A 22,668-nucleotide genomic window follows, 5' to 3' on the forward strand; every position below is an offset into this window, starting at 1 on the left:
CTAAACTAAAATACAATTCCTTGCCAGATACAGGATCATGAAAGACAAAAATCTCAATTATATAAAATTTTTCAGTACAAATAAAATCAGTGCAGCAAAAAACCAAAAGAAGGTATGCAGACTAAGGAAGAACATTTGTATTAAATTACTCCTCTGATAAAAGTCTGACATTTAAATTATCTAGGAAATTAATACAAACACATAAAATTAATCACTCCTTCTCAACAGATAAGCAATCCAGACACCAGGACAATTTTCAAAAAAAGAAATACTATCAATAACAACCTAAAAATGCTCAAAATCACTAATAAGCAGACAAATTCAAATTAAAAACAGCCCTGAAGTTAATGTGTCACTTTCATCAAGTATGAAAAGATGCTAAAAGAACACCATTACCATATTGTCCACCTCCAGACACGAGAAGGGATAGAATTTGAGAATTGTTTTCCTTGTTATACATATTTGTAACAAGGGTTTTCTTTTTCTTTTTTTCAATGGAGAAAAAGTAGAAGAGAGAAAAAATACATTTTGGTTCAGTGAAAAAAAATTTTTTTTTAAAGATCAGCTCAAGAACCTCTTTCTTTAAAATAAAGGTCTTTCCTAGTCTCCCCAAACTTCTTCCCAGCCAACAATGCCTTACAGGTTGTCTCACTTTAGAATATAAGCTTCTTGAAGGCAGGGACTGTCTTGCATTTGTCTTTGTATCTCCTACACTTAGCATAATACCTATAACCTGTAACATAATACCTATAAGTATGTATTAGATAAATTCTTGTTGATTAATTCCTATGACCCTGAGGCTTGTTATTCATTTCTATGGTATCACTATGCCCTATTGTCTTTCAATAATAATATATAATAATCTAGGTTTTATATGTAATTTAAACTTCTTTATTAATAAAAATAATTATTACTATTGTAGAGAAAGGACATAAAGGGAAATAAGAAGGAAGAAAAGAAGGAAGGAAGGAAGGAAGGAAGGAAGGAAGGAAGGAAGGAAGGAAGGAAGGAGGAAAACTCTTATCAGAAGAGCTGTGGGAAAAAAGTCACATTAATTCTATTGGTAGTACTGTGAATTGGTTCAGTAGTACTAAGAAACAATTTGGAATTATGCAAGAAAAGTTACTAAATTGTCCATACCCTTTGACCCAGAGCATCTACTACTGGGATTATACATCCCAAGGAGATTACCAACAACATGAAAAGACTCATGCACAAAAAATGTTCATTGCAGCTTTATCTGTAATAACAAAAACTAGAAACAAAAATATGTGCCCAACAATTGAGGAAGAGTTAAACAAATGATGGGATATGAATGCCATGGAATATTACCAAGCTAAGAAACAAATGAATATGAAAGATTCAGAGAAATGTGGGAAGACTGTTATATAATGAAAAGGAACAATATATGCTATATCTAAAGCAACATAAATAAAATCTGTGTGAAGAAATGATAAAATTCTGGGAAGAGATATGGGACAATGGAAAGAACACTGACTCTAGGGTCAGAGACTTTAAGTCCAACACTTCTCTGAAGCTTACCAAGGGGGTGGACCCAATGGCCTTAAATGAAAACAAAATAGATTTAGAGCTGGAAGGACCTGAGAGACCACCAAGTCTAATCTTTTCATTTTAAAAATGAGGAAACTGAGGCACCATTGATTTGTTTAGCTTCACATAGCTATTTATTCAAATTATTTATTTATTATTAGGGTTATTTGAACCCAAGTCTTCCTAATTCTAAGTTTAACGATCTATTCCACTATACCACCCAGTCTCAGAGAAATTACAATGATCAATGTTGATAGCATGTTGTCAAAATTACAGAAGATATCCCTCCTGTGAGCAATCAATAAACTAACCATTTTGCTAGGAATGTTTTTTGCAAAGGATTTTTTGGTGGATGTTTGTTGAGAAGTGTTTGCTACATCAAAAATATAATTTATGAATATGATACAAAGAGATTTTTAAATTAATTTCCACATTTGTCAAGCCAAACTGTAAATAGTAAAAGTTTGCCAATTCTGGTGCTTGTTTATGTGTTTGTTGATGTTAACTTTATAATAAATAAGAAAGGAGGGTAAATAGGTTCTAAGATCCCTGATTTCCCAGCGCTAAAATACTCTCTTGCCCTTCCCCCTCCCACCTCATTAGTTTAGATGGGCATCTGTAATATCATCTTGAGGTTTCCCTCAATGAGATAATCATTAATGTCTTTTTTTAGGGGTTAAGCAATAGGGGTTAAGTAACTTGTCCAGGATCACACAGCCAATCTGATTGACTCCAGGGCCAGTGATCCACTACCCCACCTAGATGCCCCATAGCCATAATGTCTTACACCTACCATTTTATCTGAGTTTCAAAATGCCCTCATAAGGGAGGCAAGGTAGGAAGAAATATGTCATACTTTGTTTTCACTTCAAAAATAGAGAAAACATTTCAACTACTCCCTAACAGGGCTATTGCGAAGGTCCAATGAGATAACATAAGTAAAGCTCTTTAGAAACTAAAAACTTACATCAAAATTTGAATTGTCGATGTCATTACCTCTGTTTGAAAAGGAGATAACTGAAGTCCAGGGGAGAGTGATTTAACTGAGGCACAACATACAGAAGGAGGAAGATAATAGTGTCCCTTTCCTCTGGCCTAATTAGACACCACCTGGAATACTGTAGTTGAGGCTGCTAAATGCAGTGCACTGGCCCTAGAGTTCAAATCTGGCCTCAGACACATACTAGCTGTGTGACCCTAGACAAGTCACTTGCCTCATTAAAAAAAGAAAAAGAATACTGTGGTTGTCTCCAGGTACTACATTTAGGAATGAATGACATTAGCAAACTGCCTCCAAAAGAGAAGACTGGAGGCTATGTCATGCAAAGATCAGACAAAGGCTCTAGGGATGTTTAGCCTAGAGAAGACAGAAGACATAGGGGAGATCAAATAGCTGTCTTCCAGTATTAGGAGGGCTGTCACAAATAAAGAAGATTAGACTTTCATGCTTTGTTCCTAAAGGAAGAATAAAATGGGTAGAAATTGCTGGGGGTCGAGGAGGGAGGGGAGAGAGGGAGCGAATAAAATTGGGTTTCTCATGAGGACAATTTTTTTTTCTTTTTTTTATTAAAGCTTTTTATTTTCAAAACATGTGCATAGATCATTTTCAACATTCACCCTTGTAAAAACTTGTGTTCCAATTTTTTTCCCTCCCTTTCCCAGATGGCAAGTAATCCAATATGTTAAACACATGTACTTCTTCTCTACATATTCCCACAATTATGCTACACAAGAAAAATCAGATCAAAAAGGGGGGGAAAAAAAAAAAGAGAAAGAAAACAAAATGCAAGCAAACAAGAACAAAAATACTATGTTGTGATCTACACTCAGTTCCCAGTCTTCTCTCTGGGTGCAGATGGTTCCCTCTATTATAAGACTATTGGAATTCCTCTTATTGGAGGACAAATTTTTTAATTGTTATAGCTATCCAAAAGTAGAAGAGACTGCTTGGTTATGTAATGAGCTGCCCATCACTGGAAGTCTTTAGGCACAGGCCAGAAGCCCACTTGAGGAATCAAAGGATTTAAAACTGGAAAAGACCTCAGAGGTCACCTAGTCTAATCTTCCCCGACTCTCAAGAAGAAACAGACTAAGTGAAGACACAGCAAGAAGTAGAGCTGGATGCAAATCCAGACCGTCTGAGCCCTTCCTACTGCAGAGAAGCTTCTAGTTCAGATAGTTGTCTGAAAGTCCTTGAAGTTGAAGGTCCATCCCTTCGTCTTTGCCAAGATCACAACTCAGCAGGGTTGAGGGAGCAACTCAGAGGGAGAGCCAGGACTAAGTCCCAAGTCTCCCACCCTTTAGTCTGGTGCTGTCTCCACTTCACGGTTTTATCCTCTGTTGAGTTTGCTCTGTTGGGGACAAAGCAGCCACAGAAGGGACTTCCAGGGATGGGAGATGAGGTAAACAAAATTGCCTTCGTGATTAGAAACAGCTTCTCTTAAAGCCTTCTGGGGAGAAGATTTTGTCTAGACAGCAGCAACCTTATAATTGCAGTCAATCCTCCTAAAGGAGGAAGGGAAATTAGCTCCAGGACCATGGCCAAGCATCCATACTCAGTCTACTTCCCATTCCTTCTGCAGGGTTCTATTATCTTGTATCTGAAAGCCAAGGGGGACTCAGGGGCTGGGCTGTGCTTGAAGGTCATTAGTAAATGCTGCAAAGGGCAGTGATAGTCATATGAGTAAGTGGCTCTCCCCAGGAAGGGAAGGAACAGAGGAAAAGAAGGCATCCACAGATAATTAATTCTCTAATGCCCATTCCGAGTCCAGTGTTCTATACTCTAGGAGAGACAGAAGAATGAGAATGGCCCCAGATCTCTGGGAGTTCACAGTCTATTAAGGAAGATAAGTCCACACATAGATACAAAAGACAAGCTCTGAAGTCCTTGAGAGCAGGCTCTATGTGCTATCACTTCTGACTATCTCCTCACTATACGACTGCTCCTCTGGTCATCCTCTTCAACCTCAACTTCCTCTCAATAGAAATTCTTCCCAGGGGTCCCCTAGTTTTGATAAGTGAGTTTTTGTCCTACCCTGCTGGAATCCAGACCTCTAACCCACTTTGCATTAGCAAATGAGTCTGTTTTGGTTCTCTATCTCAAAATTCCAGGATGCAAGCTTCTTGAGGGCAGAAATTATCTTGCCTCTTTGTATTTGCATCTTGTGCTTGGTAAAATGCCTGTTACAGTAAACAATTATGTTCTATCTACCTGTCTATCTATCTGTTGAAAGAAGATTTGTTTAGAATGAAAAGTAATCTATTAAGAACTATATCTATTTTGTTCTGTATTTGCCTCTAACCCACTTTCCAACAGCATTAATGGGTCTATTTTAGTCCCCTATTTCAAAATTCCACAATGTGTGGTCTTCCTCCATTAGAATACAAGCTTACTGAGGGCAGGAATTATCTTGCCTCTTTGTATTTACATCTTGTACTTGGTACAATGCCTGTTACATAGTAAGCAATTAATAAATGCTCTATCTATGTGTTGAAAAAGGATTTGTCAAGAGTGAAAAATAATCTATTAAGAACTGTATTTATTTTGTTCTGTATTTACCGGGTTTTGTTTTGTTTTGCCAAGTAACATCTCAGCAAGCTATTTTTCAATATCTTCCTTCCCCCATAATCTCTTTGAGGCTACAAAAGACAAAAGAATCTAAATATCCCAAGAAGTTATCTCCTTCTGATAAAAAACTGTAGCAGGAGGTTCTCAAATGCTAAAATGATTTAAAAAAAAAAAAAGTACAAGTTTTCTTAGCTCTGTGTAAATGGCTATTCTAACAAGGACATATTCTTTCCTTTGTAACAATTTAAGTATCTTTTTGTTTTAATAAGTACTTTTCCTGCATTCTGGGCCATACCTACTCTTACCAAAATCACTGTGTATTGTACCAAATATGTCTCCCTTTGTTCCTCTGTTATACAGCTTAGGAGGAGAGATTGCACAAGCGCACACACACACACACATCATTTGCAGAATTGTGACATACATGGTCTATTACATGGTATATATATATATATATACACCATGGTACACGTATAGTATAAGATGGTGGTATATGACATAGACAGATAAACATACAGAGATAAATGAGCTACAGCAGTTAGTTTACCTATCTGTCTATAACCTGTACTGGGCTCATTTGGATGCTAGTGAGTAAGGAGCCCGAAAATTCTCATAACAATTTGTCTATCTATCTTTCTACCTACTTGTCCAGCCATGGATCTTAGCATAAAGTTGTTGATGGTCTAATAGGAAGGATAAGATGTATACACAATATGATAGATAAAGTACCCAAGAAAAATTTGAGGAGGGAAAGATCATTTTCAGTGGGGGAGAAAATCCAGGAAGACTTCATGGTATTGAAGCAAATAGGTAACACTCCAAGAGTCTAGTATTCCAGTTTTACAGATGGAGGAACTGAAGCCCAAAGAGAGGAAGTTTTCCAAAGCCTCCTGCCTCCTCTTTCTATGTTGCACACCTATGTGCTGCTTTGTCATTTCCTAATATGTTCTCTCTTCCTCTTCCAAAGAAACGGCCTCTGCTGGGCTCATCAGCACCAATATACTTCAGAGTAGTTATGACCCTACTTTAAGTGAGAAACAGAGATACAAAGGGGACACACTCGCGTACTTACTGCCCTGTAAGTCACACATAATAACAGATACAAACTAACCCGCATACACACAGCTTTTTGCTTATTTTACTTTTTTGTTTTTGATGGTGAGGAGCTCAATTGAGTTTAAATGAATTTTCCAGAGTCACTCGGCTATTAAGAGACTGGATTTGAACTCAGGTCCTTCTGACTTTAAGACCAGTGCTCTACCTACTTCACCAGCTGGCTGCCCCCTATATTCTCGTATCATGAAGCCAACAGTCTATAACTCACCTTCAACCTTCAGGGCGTCTTTGGCATGGCCAATGGCTTCCCAGGGTGAGGGGATGTCAAGGAAGACGGCATCGGCCACATGGGACACACCGAAGCCATTCTTACACACATCCTGGTTCCTCACGGTCACCCAGCGGTCTACTCGGTGCTCCCGGAATTCCTCCTCTGCCTTTTGAGCTCGCTGCTGGTGAAACTCCACTGTGTGCAGATGCCCAGTAGGAGCCACTGTCCGGATAATGGCATGGGATAGGGAGCCACTCCCTGTACCTGGGACACAGAGCAGGAAGCCAATTCATTCATTTGGTTGTTACTGTGATATGCCATGGGGCCACCCATGTATTCCTTTCAAAAAATTATTTTTAAAAACAAAGACTTTTTTTTTCTTTTCTATGGAAGGAAGGAAGGAGAGGAAAGAGGGAGGGAGGGAAAGAGGGAAGCAGGGAGGAAAGGAAGGAAAAGAGGGAAGGAAGAAGAAAAAATTCTAGAATAAACCTGAACAATCAAGCTAAACAAATTGCTGCACTGGCTATGTCAAAAAAAAAAAAAAAGTCTCAATCTGTACTCAGAATTCATCAGCTCTTTATCAGGAGGTAGGAACATGGCTCATCGTGAGTCTTCTGGAATTATAGTTGGTCATGGGATGACCAGCATCATCATTTAAGCAGTTGTTTTTAAATTATGTTTGCTCTGAAAAAGGCACACTGAATTATTTAAAATTGGAAGCATAACTGGGAAAAATCAAAAATGCATATATTAAAATTCCCAATAATTTCCAAGTCAATTCTACACGTGCAAAGCTGATAATCTTTACAATGTTGCTGTTATGTATAAATTGTTCTCCTAGCTTTCTCACTTCAGTCTACATCAGTTCATAGAAGTTTCCCCAGGTTTTCCTAAACCATCTCCTTCATCATTTCTCACAGCACACATTACTGTATGAATGTACTAGTTATTACATTCATACACATAACTTGTTCAGCTACTCCACTTGGTTTTGGACTTTTTTTCCATGCAAACAAAGCTGCTATAAATAACTTTGTACAAATGGGTCCTTTGCCTCTTTCTTTGATCCCTTTGGGATGTAGACCTAGTAGTGGTATTGCTGGGTCAAAGGGTATGGTTAGCTTTTTGGGAATAGTTCCAAATGGCCTTCCAGAATTGCTGGCTCTGTTCACACCAGGAACAAATTCTTATTAGGAGTCTTGGGGAGAGAATAAGTAATCTTTCCTTTTGCTCTCTCTCAAATTCTGAAGGACAGACTAAGCACAGAGCCTTAAAATACAGTAAAGGCCTGGCAATCTGGGCTCTAGATTGGCATAAGACCAATCATTGATTCTCAAACTATGTTTGCTATTAGGAAGGCACACTGAATTATTGAAGTTTGAAAGCGTAATTGGGAAACTTGCACAAGAATTCATGTAAAAAATTCCCAATAATCCCCAGGCCAATTTCTTTGCACTTAGCTAAGTCACTTATATGAGTCAATTTTCTCATCTATATAATGGAGACATAACCACTGGATCAGCTCCTTCTCTAGGTTGTATTAAGAAAGGGAATAGGAAAAATTTTGTGAACATTAAGATATTTCATAAATTTTAAAGCATTATCTATGTGAGAACACTTAATTGAGATTGAAGGTTTTCTATTTAATTGGCAGTTCTCTTTCTATAAAGCTTCAGAGGCTTAGAAAGCTTTGTCCCCACAATAGGCTATGGAGATAGGATCCTTACGCCATTTAATATAGTACTTTGTCTACACTACATATACTTTCTTGATATGATCATTTGTTATTATATATTTTGAATCGTCCCTAATGTTCTGCCGAGTACAAAACAATCTTCTTTTATTTTGTTTTGAATTCCTTTTGTTGTTTTTTTCAAATAAAATACATTTTAAAAAATAGATATGCTTCAACAAAAAATATTATTCTGTTTTTAATTTATGGAATAAAACAGATATTCCTATAACATAATTTTTAAAAAGCTGACTATACAGAAAATTGCAATTATGACTTCATTTCACAAAATCTCAGAGAGATTGAATGACTGAAGCAGTCACATAGCTATTAAATGCAAAGCCAATCCTCAGTCCTAGGTCTTCTGATTTCTCTGTGGCTTTTTCCATCACATTACATTGTTTCTTATAAATCCAATTAAGCAAATATCTACATAGCATCTTTTATGACGATAACTACAGTGGAAATTTCAGGCTGGGTAATAAAAAGCAATAATTAACAGTTCAAATCTATTAGCACTTAAAGGTTTACAAGTTGGTTTCCTCACAACTCTTCTGTTGAGCAAGTTATTCTTAATTTATAGGAGACAGAGTAAATATCAGAATAAATACAGGTCTCATACCTAGTTAACTGTCAGTTCTGAAAGTCAAACTTAGAGTTCAAGCAGGAGGTAAAATCACAACTGTTACCCTGGAGATCCTACTAAATCCTGCCTTATCCTCCATTCCATAGAAAAAGTTTTGGGCAGAGGGTTTTCTTTTTTCCTCCTCTAAAACAAAATTCAATTAAGAGATATCATTTATTAAAGAAAAAGGTCCATGGGACAGCTAGGTAGCACAGTAGATAGAGCACCAGCCCTGAAGTGAGGAGGACCTGAGTTCAAATCGGACCTCAGACACATAACTCTTCCTAGCTGTGTGACCCTAGGCAAGTCACTTAAATCCAGTTGCCTTAAAAAGTGAAAAAAAGAAAAAGAAAAAAGAAAAAGGCCCCACAGAATGGTGGGATAGTGTTAAGTGATATATGATACAAAGAAAGGAAAAAACCATTAAACCTATCCTGTAGTATCATCCAGGACATGGAAGCTTAATGGAAAGACAACAACCAAGGGATTCTTATGATTGAATCATACATAAAACTGGAGATGATCAATAAATGGAAGGCACTAGATTTAAGAGGGTCAGGAAGTCTTCTTCTTCTTCTTCTTCTTTTTTTATTTAATAGCCTTTTATTTACAGGATATATACATGGGTAACTTTACAGCATTAACAATTGCCAAACCTCTTGTTCCAATTTTTCACCTCTTACCCCCCCCACCCCCGCCCCTAAATGTCAGGATGACCAGTAGATGTTAAATATATTAAAATATAACTTAGATACACAATAAGTATACATGACCAAAACATTATTTTGCTGTACAAAAAGAATCAGACTCTGAATTATTGTACAATTAGCTTGTGAAGGAAATCAAAAATGCAGGTGTGCATAAATATAGGGATTGGGAATTCAATGTAATGGTTTTTAGTCATCTCCCAGAGTTCTTTTTCTGGGCATAGCTGGTTCAGTTCATTACTGCTCCATTAGAAATGATTTGGTTGATCTCGTTGCTGAGGATGGCCTGATCCATCAGAACTGGTCATCATATAGTATTGTTGTTGAAGTATATAATGATCTCCTGGTCCTGCTCATTTCACTCAGCATCAGTTCGTGTAAGTCTCTCCAGGCCTTTCTGAAATTATCCTGTTGGTCATTTCTTACAGAACAGTAATATTCCATAATATTCATATACCACAATTTATTCAGCCATTCTCCAACTGATGGACATCCATTCAGTAGGAAGTCTTCTTATAGAAACTGAGATTTGAAAGAAGCCAGGAGGCAGAGATGAGGAAGAATTTCTAAGCATTGAGAAGTTAGAAAAATGCTCAGAATCAGAAAAAAGAATATCTCTTGTGAGAAACAGCAACAGGCCTGTGTCCTTGGGAGGAAGTATGATGTAAGAAAACTGGAAAGTAGGGAGGGACCAGATTAGGAAGGACTCTGAAGTCAAACAGAAAATTTGATTTGATACTGAAGCTGGAATTTCTGAACAAAGGTGTTTTGTGGTCAGATTGATTTGATGACAGCTCAGTGCTTGGATAGATCACAGTGGAGAGAGACTCGTGGCTAGCAGACAGACTAGAAAACAATGGATTTGGAACTGGAGTCCCTCACTTCCCTGGGCCTCAGTTTCCCCATCTTCCAAATGAAGGGGATAGACTCCATCTTTCTCCAAGGTTTCTTCCCATGCTAAATCCTATGAGGTATAACATAAAGGAAGGCTTTATATGAAGGTATCTTAAGTATGTCTAAGATCTCTTGTAGTTCAAAAACCTAAAAAATTAGAAACTGACTTCAACTGCTTGGGGGCAGATGTGGGAACACTGGAGCCCCATCTAGGAGTCTAGCAGAGATAGAATGGGGAGATAGGATGAGAGAGCAATGGCAAAGGGGCATGTATGTGGATAATTGTGGGATGGGGAGAAGCCCCCCCGCACCGATCTCTGCCAGCCATAGTCTGCCTCCTGGCCTCCAGTCCCAGCAGGCCCTCCCTGCCAACAGAAGGAGAGACAGATGGAACGCTACAGAAGACACCAGGAGTTGGGGGGAGGGGCAGCACTGTCGGCATGTGCTAGGGGAATGGGAGGGGGGAATCAAGGGCAGAATTTCCCCACTCTGCACAATGGGGGCTGGGACTGAAATTCCAGCCCTGGCTCCAGGCTTTGTATTAGGGCCACTCAAGGAACAAAAGAGCCAGTCTAGAATTTCATCTCATTTTACTCCTAGACCAAGGCCAAAAGGATTGATCTCTGGAAGGGGTCAACAACTGGAATATCCAGAGAGCAAGTGGAAAATGCCAACAGAATGGCATCTCTGATGTCCAATGCCAAGAGAGAAACATTTTTAAAGGACTTAATAAGAGCACACAATCTCTGAATTGGAAGGGACCTCGGAAGTCATCCCCTCCAAAATGAATAGGATTCCTCTCTAAAAATAATAATAATAAAAAAAATCCAAGAAAAGTAGTTTTTACTTACATCCCTCTACAACATGCAAGCTGTTTACCTCCTCCCAAATCAGCCTCTTCCACTCCTGGATTGTGCTAAATTGGTCCTGACAGCTTCCTCTCTACATCTTCTACCCAGGGCTCCTTCTCTAATCCCCAGGACTACACAGAGGAGGGGTTAATCCCTTTTTCACAAGGCAGCCCTTAGGGAGATCCTTTCATTGTTTCTTCAAGGGCTTTCCCCAGGGCTTTGTAGTTTACAAAAAAAGTCCATTTGGCACAGCTCACTAAAAGCCAGAAATCACTATTCTTCCATACTCCCAAATACATATTATATATAAACAGGCATAGTACCCACAAATACATTATATGTGTATACATACATGTACTAGATGTATAAGATATATGAACATACTGTATAGGTATGTATTCATGCATATGTATTATGTCTGGGAGCACAGATGTGATATGGATATACATTTATATTACATATAGTCATACATGCATTATATATGTATGTATGAATTGTGTATGGTCATTTTATAAAATTCTCAGAGATGGCTAATAAGTAAAGAAGTAAAAGCCAAGATTAGTTCTAACCTTTTGAAATCTTTTTGGATCCTGACTCAAGTCATCAACACGTTAGCTATTCCTTCAGCTCTGGGCATCTGTAAATCTGATACTTTTGACACTGATATTGTTACCTAAGACAAGACCAAGGGCATACTGGACTAAAGACCTCCTTCCTAGCAGAATCAATTAATCAACATTAAGGATCATTTGGGTCAGCCCTTTCAACCCATTCCATTCTCCCTGAATGTGCCATCACTTAAGCTGCATCTTCAGGTCTAGAAAGATAGCAAGCCAGGCTTTTGAAATCCAGCCTAACTATACCTTGGTTCAGCATCCCCAAGCCTAATCTAATAACCTGATTTTTGAAAAAAGCAAATGGGTTTAGTTTGATTTGATCTGGTCTTGATGAAACTACTCTTGCAATCCCCAATTTTGCATTCCTATGGTGTCAGTTTGAAGCAGAAGTCTAAAACAGCTGATAGGCAGGAGACCTCAAAGTTAAGAAGACCTGAGTTCAAATCTCACCTCTGACCTTTTGAGCAAGTAGCTGAAGTTTCTAAGGCAAGAGAAATTGGGGGGGGGGGAGGTAAAAGGGGGAGAAAGGGCCTAATGTGTGCTAGCTACTGTACTGAGCTTATAAATATTATCTCATTTGAATGTGGATTTTCACCTTTTGTTGTTATTTGTTGGCTTGTTTTTTTTTCTTTCTTGTGACTTTTTCCTTTTTGATCTGATTTTTCTTGCATAGCATAACAAATAGGAAACATGTTTAGAAAAACTGTACATGCTTAACCTGTATCAGATTGCATGTTATCTTGGGAAAGGAGAAATTTGGAACACAAAGTTTTACAAAGATAGTTTTCTTTTGTGAAAACTATATTTGCATGTTATTTGGAAAAATTTAAAGCTATGAATTTTATTTTCTTTTATTTTTTTCCCTTTTTGATCTGATTTTTCTTGTGTAGCAAGATAATTGTATAAATATGTATGCCTATATTCAATTTACATATATATTTTTACCATGTTTAATATATAGTGGATTAATTTCCATCTAGGATGGAGAGAGGGAGAAATTTGGAACACAAGGTTTTGCAAAGGTCAATGGCAAAAAATTATCCTTGTATATATTTTGAAAATAACAAGCTTCAATTAAAAAAAAGAAAAAGAAACTGAGGCTCATACAGAAACAATCTACTCAAGGTCACAGGAAATGATAGAGCTAGGATTCAAAGCCAGGTCTGTTAAGTACTCACTGCACAGGGTGGCTAGATGGCACCATAATGCACAGAGTTCTAGGCCTGGAGTCCAGAAGACCTGAGCTCAAATTTGACTTCAGACACTATCTGTGTTTCCCTGGGTAAGCCACTTAAATCAGTTTACCTCAGCTTCCTCATCTGTAAAATGAGCTGGAGAAGGCAATGACAAATCACTCCAGGATCTCTGCCAAAACCCCAAATGGAGTCATGGACAGAGTGATTTGACTAAACAGCAACAAATTCTTCTATTTTCTGAGACCTCCACTGTGGGGAGCTCTATGCCAGATGGCTTGGGTGAGACCAAGGAGAACAATACTCTTGATACTTCTTAGAATGCAAAGTCTCATAGGGAGATTCCCATCGGGCCAATGAAAGGTCACTAATTCAGTTCCAAATCAATAATAGCCAGAGAAATGCAAACTAACTCTTGAGAGACCATCTCATACTTATTGTTATCATATTGCCTACATGACAGAAAAGGAAAATGACATATGCTGGAGGAGATGTGGAAAAATAGGGACACTGATGGACTGTTGGTGGAATTGTGAACTGATCCAGCCATTGTGGGGAACAATTTAGAACTATGTCCAAAGCCTTATAAAACTATGTATAACCTTTGATCTAAGAATACCACTACTAGTTCTGAATTCCAAAGAGATCAGAAAACAAGGAAAATGACTTCTTTGTACAAAAAATATTTATAGCAACTCTTTTTGTGGTAACAAAAAAGTTGTTATTTGTCCTTCATTCTTGAAAAGGACTGTGACATCAGGAAGGTGATACCATGACATGCAAGTGAATTAGATTACAGTGAGGGAGGGCTGGGCAAGGTCACTTGCTTCACTTTCCCCTCCTGAGCCATCTGGGTTCAAAGGCCCATTAGAGGTCAGGATCACTGGAGATGGCCCAGAATGAAATGGGAAACCAGAATGAATTGGGAAATTTTAAGTTAAGGTCTTCAACAGATCTCAGTTTGAGAGATACCCATTCAGGGATTAAGGCTAGATAGCAAATGAGGCAAAGAATCTATTTATTTGGTTTAGTTTTTTTTTTTTTTTTTTAAAGTGGCAAAGAAGTAGAAACTGAGGAAATATCCATCAGTGGAGAAATGGCTGAACAAGTTGTGGTATATGATTGAGATGGAATACTACTGTGCTATAGGAAATGAGAAGGGATGGTTTCAGAAAAACATGGGAAGATTTATGTGAACTGATACAAAGTGAAGTGAGCAGAACTGGGAGAACAATCTACATAGTAACAGCAATACTATAAAGATAATCAGTGTGAATCAATTGTGAAAGACTTAGTTACTCTGATTAATACAATGATTCATTATAATTCCAGAGAACCCATCATAAAAATGCTATCTACCTCCAAAGTGAGAAATGATGAACAATGAACACAAACAAAACCATATTTTTTCTTCACTTTTCAATTTTTTTTTCTCTTTTTTATTTCACAACATGGTTACTAAGGAAAGATATTTTGCATGACTTTACATGTATAATGATATTTTATTGCTTGCCTTCTTAATGAGTGAAGAAAGAATGGGAGGGTGGGAGAGAATTTGGAATATAAAATTTAAAAACAATGTTTAAAATGTAAAAATAAAGTAAAAAAAACCAGCCCACAATTTCTAAAGAAAATAAAAACACATTTTCAAATGCTCTTTAACAACTCTGACAGTCTGAGTCTTTCTAGCTACTTCTATTTATGCAATATGAACTAAGTAGGAAAGTACATAGAAAGTATTACAGGTTGGATACATTAAAGAGTACATCAAATCAATCCATTTAACTCAATGAACTATGCATTTATTAAACTCCTACTATATTCCAGACACTGCCAAGCCCTATTGTAAGCACTTTACAAATTTTATCTCATTTGATTTTTACAACCCTGTGAGGTAGGTGCTATTTAATAATTCCCATTCTGGAGGTGAGGAAACTGAGGCAGATGTTGGCTAAGTGAATTGCCCAGAATCACACAACTAACAAGTGATTTACCTAGTTGCTTCATGGATAGTGGATATGTGAAAACAGACTGGTTGGTGTGAAACTTGTGGAGGGAGAAGCAGAGAGAAGTTGGCATTAAGTTTGGGGTGAAATCCTCCATGAAGCCCTTCCTGCTCCAGCCTCCTATAGCCCACTTCTCTGAAATTTTGCAGCACCTTCTGCCTGGACAATGCAATCTAGGACCTGCTACTAGTCTATTCCCTATCTTGTTTTTCCACTCTCTATCAGCTCTCTGATAACAATAAAAGCTCCATGGAGTTTATAAGGGCATTCTCTTCCAACAACCTTGTGAGGAAAACAGTGAAAGTTATTATTATCCCCATTTTATAGATAAGAAAATTGAGGCTTAGAGAATTGAAGTAATTTCCCCAAAGTCACAGAGTCAGTCAATATTATAACCCAGTGTCAAATGATAAAAAGAACCCTACTTTGGGATTAACATGACTTGGGTGCAAATTTGTTTTCTGTCACTTAATCTCTCTGTGTTTCAGGTTTCTCATCCGTAAAATGAAGGGCTTGGACTGGCTGGTCTTTAAGGTTCCTCTACCACTTTTGTTTCTTCCATGTCACCTTGGAAACTCTGAGGACAAGAAGGCTTCAACACTTCCTGGTGATTGAGCACTGGTAAACAAAAAATGATAAATGTCTACAGACACAGTAATAGTGCCACTGGGCAATCGGAAAAGGGCTTTTTGCAATAATAATAATAATAAAAATAAAATTATTCTATATATTCTATAATCAAATCACTATGACTGCCTCTGGACAAAGAATGTCAATCAACTGTTTCATTTACCATCTCTATGACTTCAACTAAAATTCCCTTTCATAGATTCTCTCTCTTCTCTTTACATCTCCTTCCTCCTTTCCTTTCCCCCTTTCATTCCTCCATTTCTTTCCACTCTCCTCTTCTCTCCTTTCTCTCTCTCTCTCTCTTTCTCACTCTCATCATCTCTCTACCCCTCCCCAACTCTCTCCATCAGCCAGGCAAATAGACAAAACAGGTCACTATACTTAATTTACAGAGAAGGAATCAAACTCCTTATTTGAGTAGGGTCACAGCTGGAGCAACAGGGCTGGGATGATGAGAACATGCATCTCCTTGACTACTAGGCCAGAGCTCTCTGCACTGCTATGGCTGTCCCTGTAAAAGAAGAGATGGCCCAGGAGTTCTACTATATACATCACTTGGATTATTGGTCTGAATTATGCCTCATGGTTACCCTGGCAGGTTCTGGAGACCAGACTGATGCTCCTTATCCCAGGTTACAGACTGTATCAATGGAACAGACCAGATAAAAAAAGAACCAGAAGCAATTAAACTTAATAATCCATTGTTCAATAAACCTCCAATATGGAAACAAAAGGACCTAGGTTCAAATCTTCCTTTTACCCTAATACTTGTGTGACATTGGGTGAACTTCCCCCTTACAGATATATTTTCTGTAAAATTAGGGGACTGGACTAGATAATCTCTAAAAGGGGGCAGGCCACCTTTTCTCCCTAGGGAACTGTGACCCACTCCCTGGACCTCAGCCTCAGCAGGTAATCGATTTCTCCATCACTGAAACAAATGTGATGTTTTAATCCTGTAATGCCAGAGAAACTGAGGCAAGGTAGAGACTAAAGAATATTTAATAATTTATTTAAAAGGGAGAGATTTACTGGGACCAAACGGATCCACGATTTGGTCCCAGGGATTCGTTTCCAAGAATCCAGCAAACAATGTGAGTTCTCAATGACATATATACATGTGGCTCAGACAAGAGGGTAGAAAGAGGCAGGGGTGGAGTCAGGGTGCAGAGAGCAGGAATGGGACTCAGACAGGGTGGGAGATAGGATGACATAATGGGGGGACTTAGAGGGGAGGACATGGGGAGAGGCATCTTGATAAGATGGTATCTGATATTCTGATAGCTTGGGATGGGGAGAGGCATTCTGATATTCTAAAACATAAGATCTTTTATATCCTTATCAAGTATTCTGATAAAGAGAGAGGGGAGGTTTTTGCAGGACTGAGTTTTGAGCTGAATTATAAATTGAAGCAGAGAAACTGAGTCAGAACTGAGTCAGGATAATTAGGGAAACTGAGTCAGGACAATAAAAGAGCACTGTGGCATAACAATCCCACAGATGATTCTGATGGTATTCATCCCTCCCACCCTTGGAAGTCCAAGAAATAACTGAAGAAGAGGAGAGCTAAGTTCTTATGCTGGCTTAGTTCTAATTCACTGTCAACCTGGGTCCTTCTCCAAGCCTCAGTTTTCTCCTCTGATAAACAAGGATTTGAATGGGAATGATAAGGTAAGACTCCAGCAAATGGCCACACCCTAGGCTAGCAACCCAGTGTCTACAAGGGTCATGGTGGGGGGAGGGGAGAAGGAGGCATTCACAGAATTATCTTGCTCCTAAAAAGGTCTTTCCTGTATTTACTATATACAAACAGGAGATTGAGCTACAAATAGCAACCTCAGAGGTTATTCTTCTCAATTTGCCCTTGTTAATCACTAATTCATTAAGAATTTATCCCACCTTGTGTCATCTTCCCACTTGTTAATCTCAAAGTCTGCTAGGAAATTTTGCCTTCTCTCTTGTTAATTGTGGGTTCATTAGAAACTTTCTAAGTGTCACAATAATGTTTTTTTGCTCCTGAATGGAAGACAGATTTGAGCCCAAGAACTCTTTACAGATGATTCCGTACATTCCAGTTTCTTAACCCTCAGCAAGAAGACCATGTACAATAATAGAAAAAATACCAGATTTGAAGTCTAGAGACCCTGAAATGAGAGGACCTGGAGAAAAGAGATGTGGGTTCTAGTATGTCTCCTCATTTGAGTTATTTCTTTCTCTAGGCCTTAAGTTTCCTGATATGTAAAATAAAGGCTTTAGATTTTGACCTAAACGATGATCTCTAAGGACCCTTTCAGACCTGATGATCTATAATTAAGGGGTCTAAAACTCCTTTTTAGATCAGATAATCACTGATTCTGAAAATTCAGGCTCTGCTCCTCACTAGCTATCTGACCTTGAACAAGTCAACTATCCTATTCTAAATTTCCTGTACTTTATCACACAGAGTTATTATTGGAAGGATTAAATGTATGTAAAACATTTTAAAAACCAAAAACATTATGCAAATATGGGGGATTATCATTGTTAGTTCCTCAAAGAAACATTAAAAGCTTTCTAGATAAATGCAGAGGCAAGACAAAGATCCCACGTTCTTAATTGACCTGGTTCTAGAAATGTTAGCAATCAATAAATCAAGAAAGAGATCAAAGGCATAAACCCAGAAAAAAAAAAAAAAAAAAAGGACACAAAACTATCCTTATCAGCTAAAGAATGATAGTTAAGTACTTAGAATATACTGGAGAATTGGCCAAGAGTGAACAAGAAGTGAACAGCCAAATTTTGTCTATACAGAATAAAGTGAAGTTTAGTTGATTGTTAATTCCTCCATCCGGTCTCCAATCTAGTTAGCATCTTTAAAGACAGACTCAACAACCTTTGAGATAATCTCAATGGGAATTTAGCCTCCCCAGACTGTCTTATTAACATAAGTTAAGAAATTAAACTTTTCCAGACTATCTTGATTGGCATATCCTTAGGCAGGTCTGGTATCTAGTCAGCCACCAGGCTCCCCAATCCAGTTTACACTTTCACAATCCCTAAGGCTACATTTCTCCCCCAAAAGATCTGCTTATGATGAAAGGTTAAATTTTCCCTGTAAAATCTACTTCTGGTCATCCCATAGCTGCTTTTACTCTTCCCCTTCTTCCAAGCCATGGGATATCTCCCCCAACTCCACTAGGCTTCCCAATCCCACTTCTCCTTACAGCTAATTAACTCTTTTAAGGTACTCCCTCCCTTTCTGGATTTAGCCTGCCTGCTAAGGGCATGCCCCAACCTCATGGGAGCTCCTTTTTTACTAGGTAATTGTGAGTTCCACTGAGGAACTTGTCTTTCATATGCTCTCCCACTCTATTTCATATTTACCATTCCTGGTTTATATTGTATCCCTTCAATAAATCTAAATTAATCTACCTTTTGTCAAAGAGAATGGCCATTGTGAATTCTTCACATGACTTAATCCCAACTTTTGGTGCCTGACATCATTTGATGTCACCCACATCATTTTGATCCTTGAACCACATTAATGATATTTATGGAAGTGCTTAGAATAGTGCCTAGCACATGGTAGGAGCTTCGTAAACGGTAGTTATTGTTAAGTAGGTTTAAATCTATTCATACTGCTTTGCAGTTTCCCCAGAAATTATTGTTGAATAATGTATGTTCTTAGGTTTAATGAACACTGGATTATTAAGTTTAATTGCTTCTGGTTCTTTTTTTTATCTAGTCTGTTCCATTGATACTTTTCTATTTTTTAACTAGTTCAAAATACTTTTTATGATGAGTGGTGTAGTCACCATTTATTAAGCCTCAGTTATTTAATATTACATGTTGTGCTATTTGCTAGAGATACAAAAAGAGACCAGAAACACAAGGTTTTGCTAGGGTGAATGTTGAAAACTGTCTTTGCATGTATTTGGAAAAATAAAATACTATTAAAAATATATATAAAGACCAAAGGAAACAATTTTTTTTTTTTTTTAAAGAGATCAGAGGTGGAACTTACATGCAAACAAAGCTGAATTAGTTTCTACTAAGTGACTGAATTTATTCTGGGGAAAATTTGTATTTTGATGCTGACTGTTTCTTACAGAACAATAATATTCTATGGAAATACTATTGATTTTCTAGGTTCTATTTATGCCCTGCTCTTTTACCGAAGTTATTGTCTCAGGTGATATGGGTGATGGAGACACCAGATGATAGAGCCCCAAAAGTTGGGGCTTGGCCATGTGAAGAATTCACAATGGCCATTGTCTCTGGCAAAAGGTAGATTTATTTAGGGGAATAGGTTACAGACAAAATGAAGGTATATAATAGACACCAGAATGGTAAATATGAAATAGAGTTGGGAGACTATATAGTTAAAAAAAGAAAAGAGAAGTTTCCCTAAGAGGTGGGAGAGAGCCATTGTTTAGCAGATTGACCAGAGTTAGCTAGAGGGAAGGAAGGCACAGTTAGGGGGAGAGAGTATCTTATTGTGGGTTTGTCCTGAAGAGAATTTAGCAAAAATTCCTCAGGGACATGACTGGGATTTTGACTGGGATTTGACAGGGCATGGCAAGGTGAGTCCCAGGGGTTTCACATGACTTGGATTTCAGACTGGAACACTTCCCCAGAGGGTGGGTTCCAGGGAGCTAAACTGAAGGCTATCAGTGCCTTTTCCCTGTCTGCCTCAGGGATTAATTTTTATCAGTTCCTCTGCTAACCACACCTAACACTTGAAGACATCATTATTTCATTTGAACCTCACAATTATTATGCTATTCTTACTCCCTTTTTATAACTGAGGAAACCAAGGTCACAGACCTGATAAGGATCTGAGGCTGCATTTGAATTCAGGTCTCCTTGTTACCAGGCCTAGGGCGCTATCCACTTATCTGCCACCTAACTAGATCACAATAAACTCAAAATGAATAAATAGCCAGAATAGTAAATATTACATACTATTGAAACAAATAAAAAGAGAAACCAATCAGGGACTTTTCTTAGCTATGGCTAATAGGAGAATTCTTAATTAAAGAAAGGAGAGAAGAAAGCCAAAATAGATAATTTTGACTTCATGAATTTGTAACAAATCCTTGTTTTTTAAGGAACAAAATCAGTGCAATGAGAATAAGAACATTTGAGATCAAATGGAAAATAATCTTTACATCAAATATCAGATGTTTCTTATCCAAGACACATACACACTATATATATACACATATACATACATATATATATATATATTTATAACAACAAATGCCGTTTCCCAATGGATGTGGTCAAAGAATATGAACAAAAAATTTTCAAAATGGTTCTCCTCCCCACCCACCCCCAGATCACATTCATTAAGCACTTATCTTGTGCCAAGCATTAGCTAAGTAAAGGCTGGGAGATAAAAACAAAAGTAGACAGCCCTTGATCTCAAGAAGCTTAAATGCTAATAGAGGGAGAAAACATGGAACTGAGTGATGGTCAGGGAGGAGGAGGATTTTGTCTTGCAAAGTTGGGAAGTGAAGTCTTAAATAAGTAGACTGACACATCCTTTTCACTTGAAATAATAGATCCTAAAAGTTACTTACCTGTCTAACCATCAGGGTTGTGGGATAGGAGTCCTAGAAATGAAAGGGTTAAGAAAAAACAACTCTAAGTCAAAACAACTTGGAGATTTTATCTCACACCTGTAAACTGATAAAGAAGACAAAAGATAGCAATAGCCAATGTTGGAGGGGATGTGGAAAAATAAGGCCTAGAATAATATAATAATAGGGGCTTAATAATAAATGTTTGACTATATAAGATCAAATTACTTAAGATGTTTTGATGATTAGTTTTGCTAATTTTTTCTTTTTTGTTATAATGAATGTCTCTATCAGAGGGGGAATGTGGAAGGATATACTGAAAAATTAAGTTGATGGAAAAAGAAACCAAAAAATATTTTTAAAAAAGTTGTTGCTGTTTTTCAGGCAGATTTGGAATATTTTTTCCTCATCAAAGGAAAGACACTGAGTAGTCTTTCTAACTTAGGGAGTCCTAGGTAAAAATGGGGGCTTTATATAATTCTTGTCTTCCAAAAGCTCATAATGACCCTTGGAAGAGAAGCAGGATTATAATCCTCATTCTGTAAAAGAGAAAGAAAGAGACCTACCTCTCCAGACTATCAGCCAGAATTGATGTAGAAAAGGAAAATTTCCTCAGTTGTGAAAAATGATTCTGGGATTCATAATTGCAACATCAAAAGCTCCTAACATCAGTTTAAAAAAAAAAAAATACAAGACAGAGCTTCCCACAAGTGCTGGGTGACCTAGGGGCTGGGGCCCATATCTGAACAACCATTGTTCTAAGTCCTCATCATTATTCCAATCCCTCCCACTATTCTGGAAGAAGTTGGCTGGAAAGAAAGGGAAAAACTCTGCTCTCCTTCCTTGAGTGACTAATTCCAAGACAGCCTCTATTGAAACTTAGGTCCCAATCTAACTTAGAGTCAGACAAGGCCAGTTTGGACTGGCTGCCCAAGGAAGGCCTGTATCTTTATCATGCTATAATTGAAAATGCCCTAAAACATGGCAATCTGAAAATCTAGCATAAAATATACCCATGTTACTGTCCCTCTATGGACCTGTTTCTCTAGCCGGAAAATGAAAAGGCTTAGATTAGAAGGTCTCTATGATCTTTTTATCAGTAATGAAGATGTGACTGGAGAGCAAGATTCTCTGTTCATTATCTAGAAACAGAGCAGACCAAAATGTAAGCCCTATGCTACATGCTTACTGCCTGGGGGAATCACAGAATTGGAGCTGGGAGGCCCCTTTAAATTCTGACATTTTGGGATTCTAAGGCACTTCCAGTGACAGCACCACAAACTTGGTCTCAGATCATTTTTTTAAAAACTGAGGTTATTTGATGTCAAATTTCTGCTTTCACTTTTGTAAGATTCCAAATTTTTCTCCTTTCTTCCCTTTCCTGCCTTTTCTCCAAAATAGCA

General features: G+C 37.8%; 1 protein-coding gene across 2 annotated transcripts in view; it reads right to left on the reverse strand.

Annotated features, from left to right (window-relative positions):
• TRMT61A (tRNA methyltransferase 61A) overlaps positions 1 to 22,668 on the reverse strand; it is a 51,393-nt gene that overhangs the window by 14,340 nt on the left and 14,385 nt on the right. For both annotated transcript variants that reach the window (XM_031953189.1, XM_031953190.1), the window contains exon 3: positions 6,444 to 6,710. In XM_031953189.1, the coding sequence (XP_031809049.1) occupies positions 6,444 to 6,710 (267 nt within the window). The remainder of the gene's footprint in view (positions 1 to 6,443; positions 6,711 to 22,668) is intronic.

This window comes from Sarcophilus harrisii, chromosome 2, assembly GCF_902635505.1.
Source record: "Sarcophilus harrisii chromosome 2, mSarHar1.11, whole genome shotgun sequence".
Taxonomy (NCBI): Eukaryota; Metazoa; Chordata; class Mammalia; order Dasyuromorphia; family Dasyuridae; genus Sarcophilus; species Sarcophilus harrisii.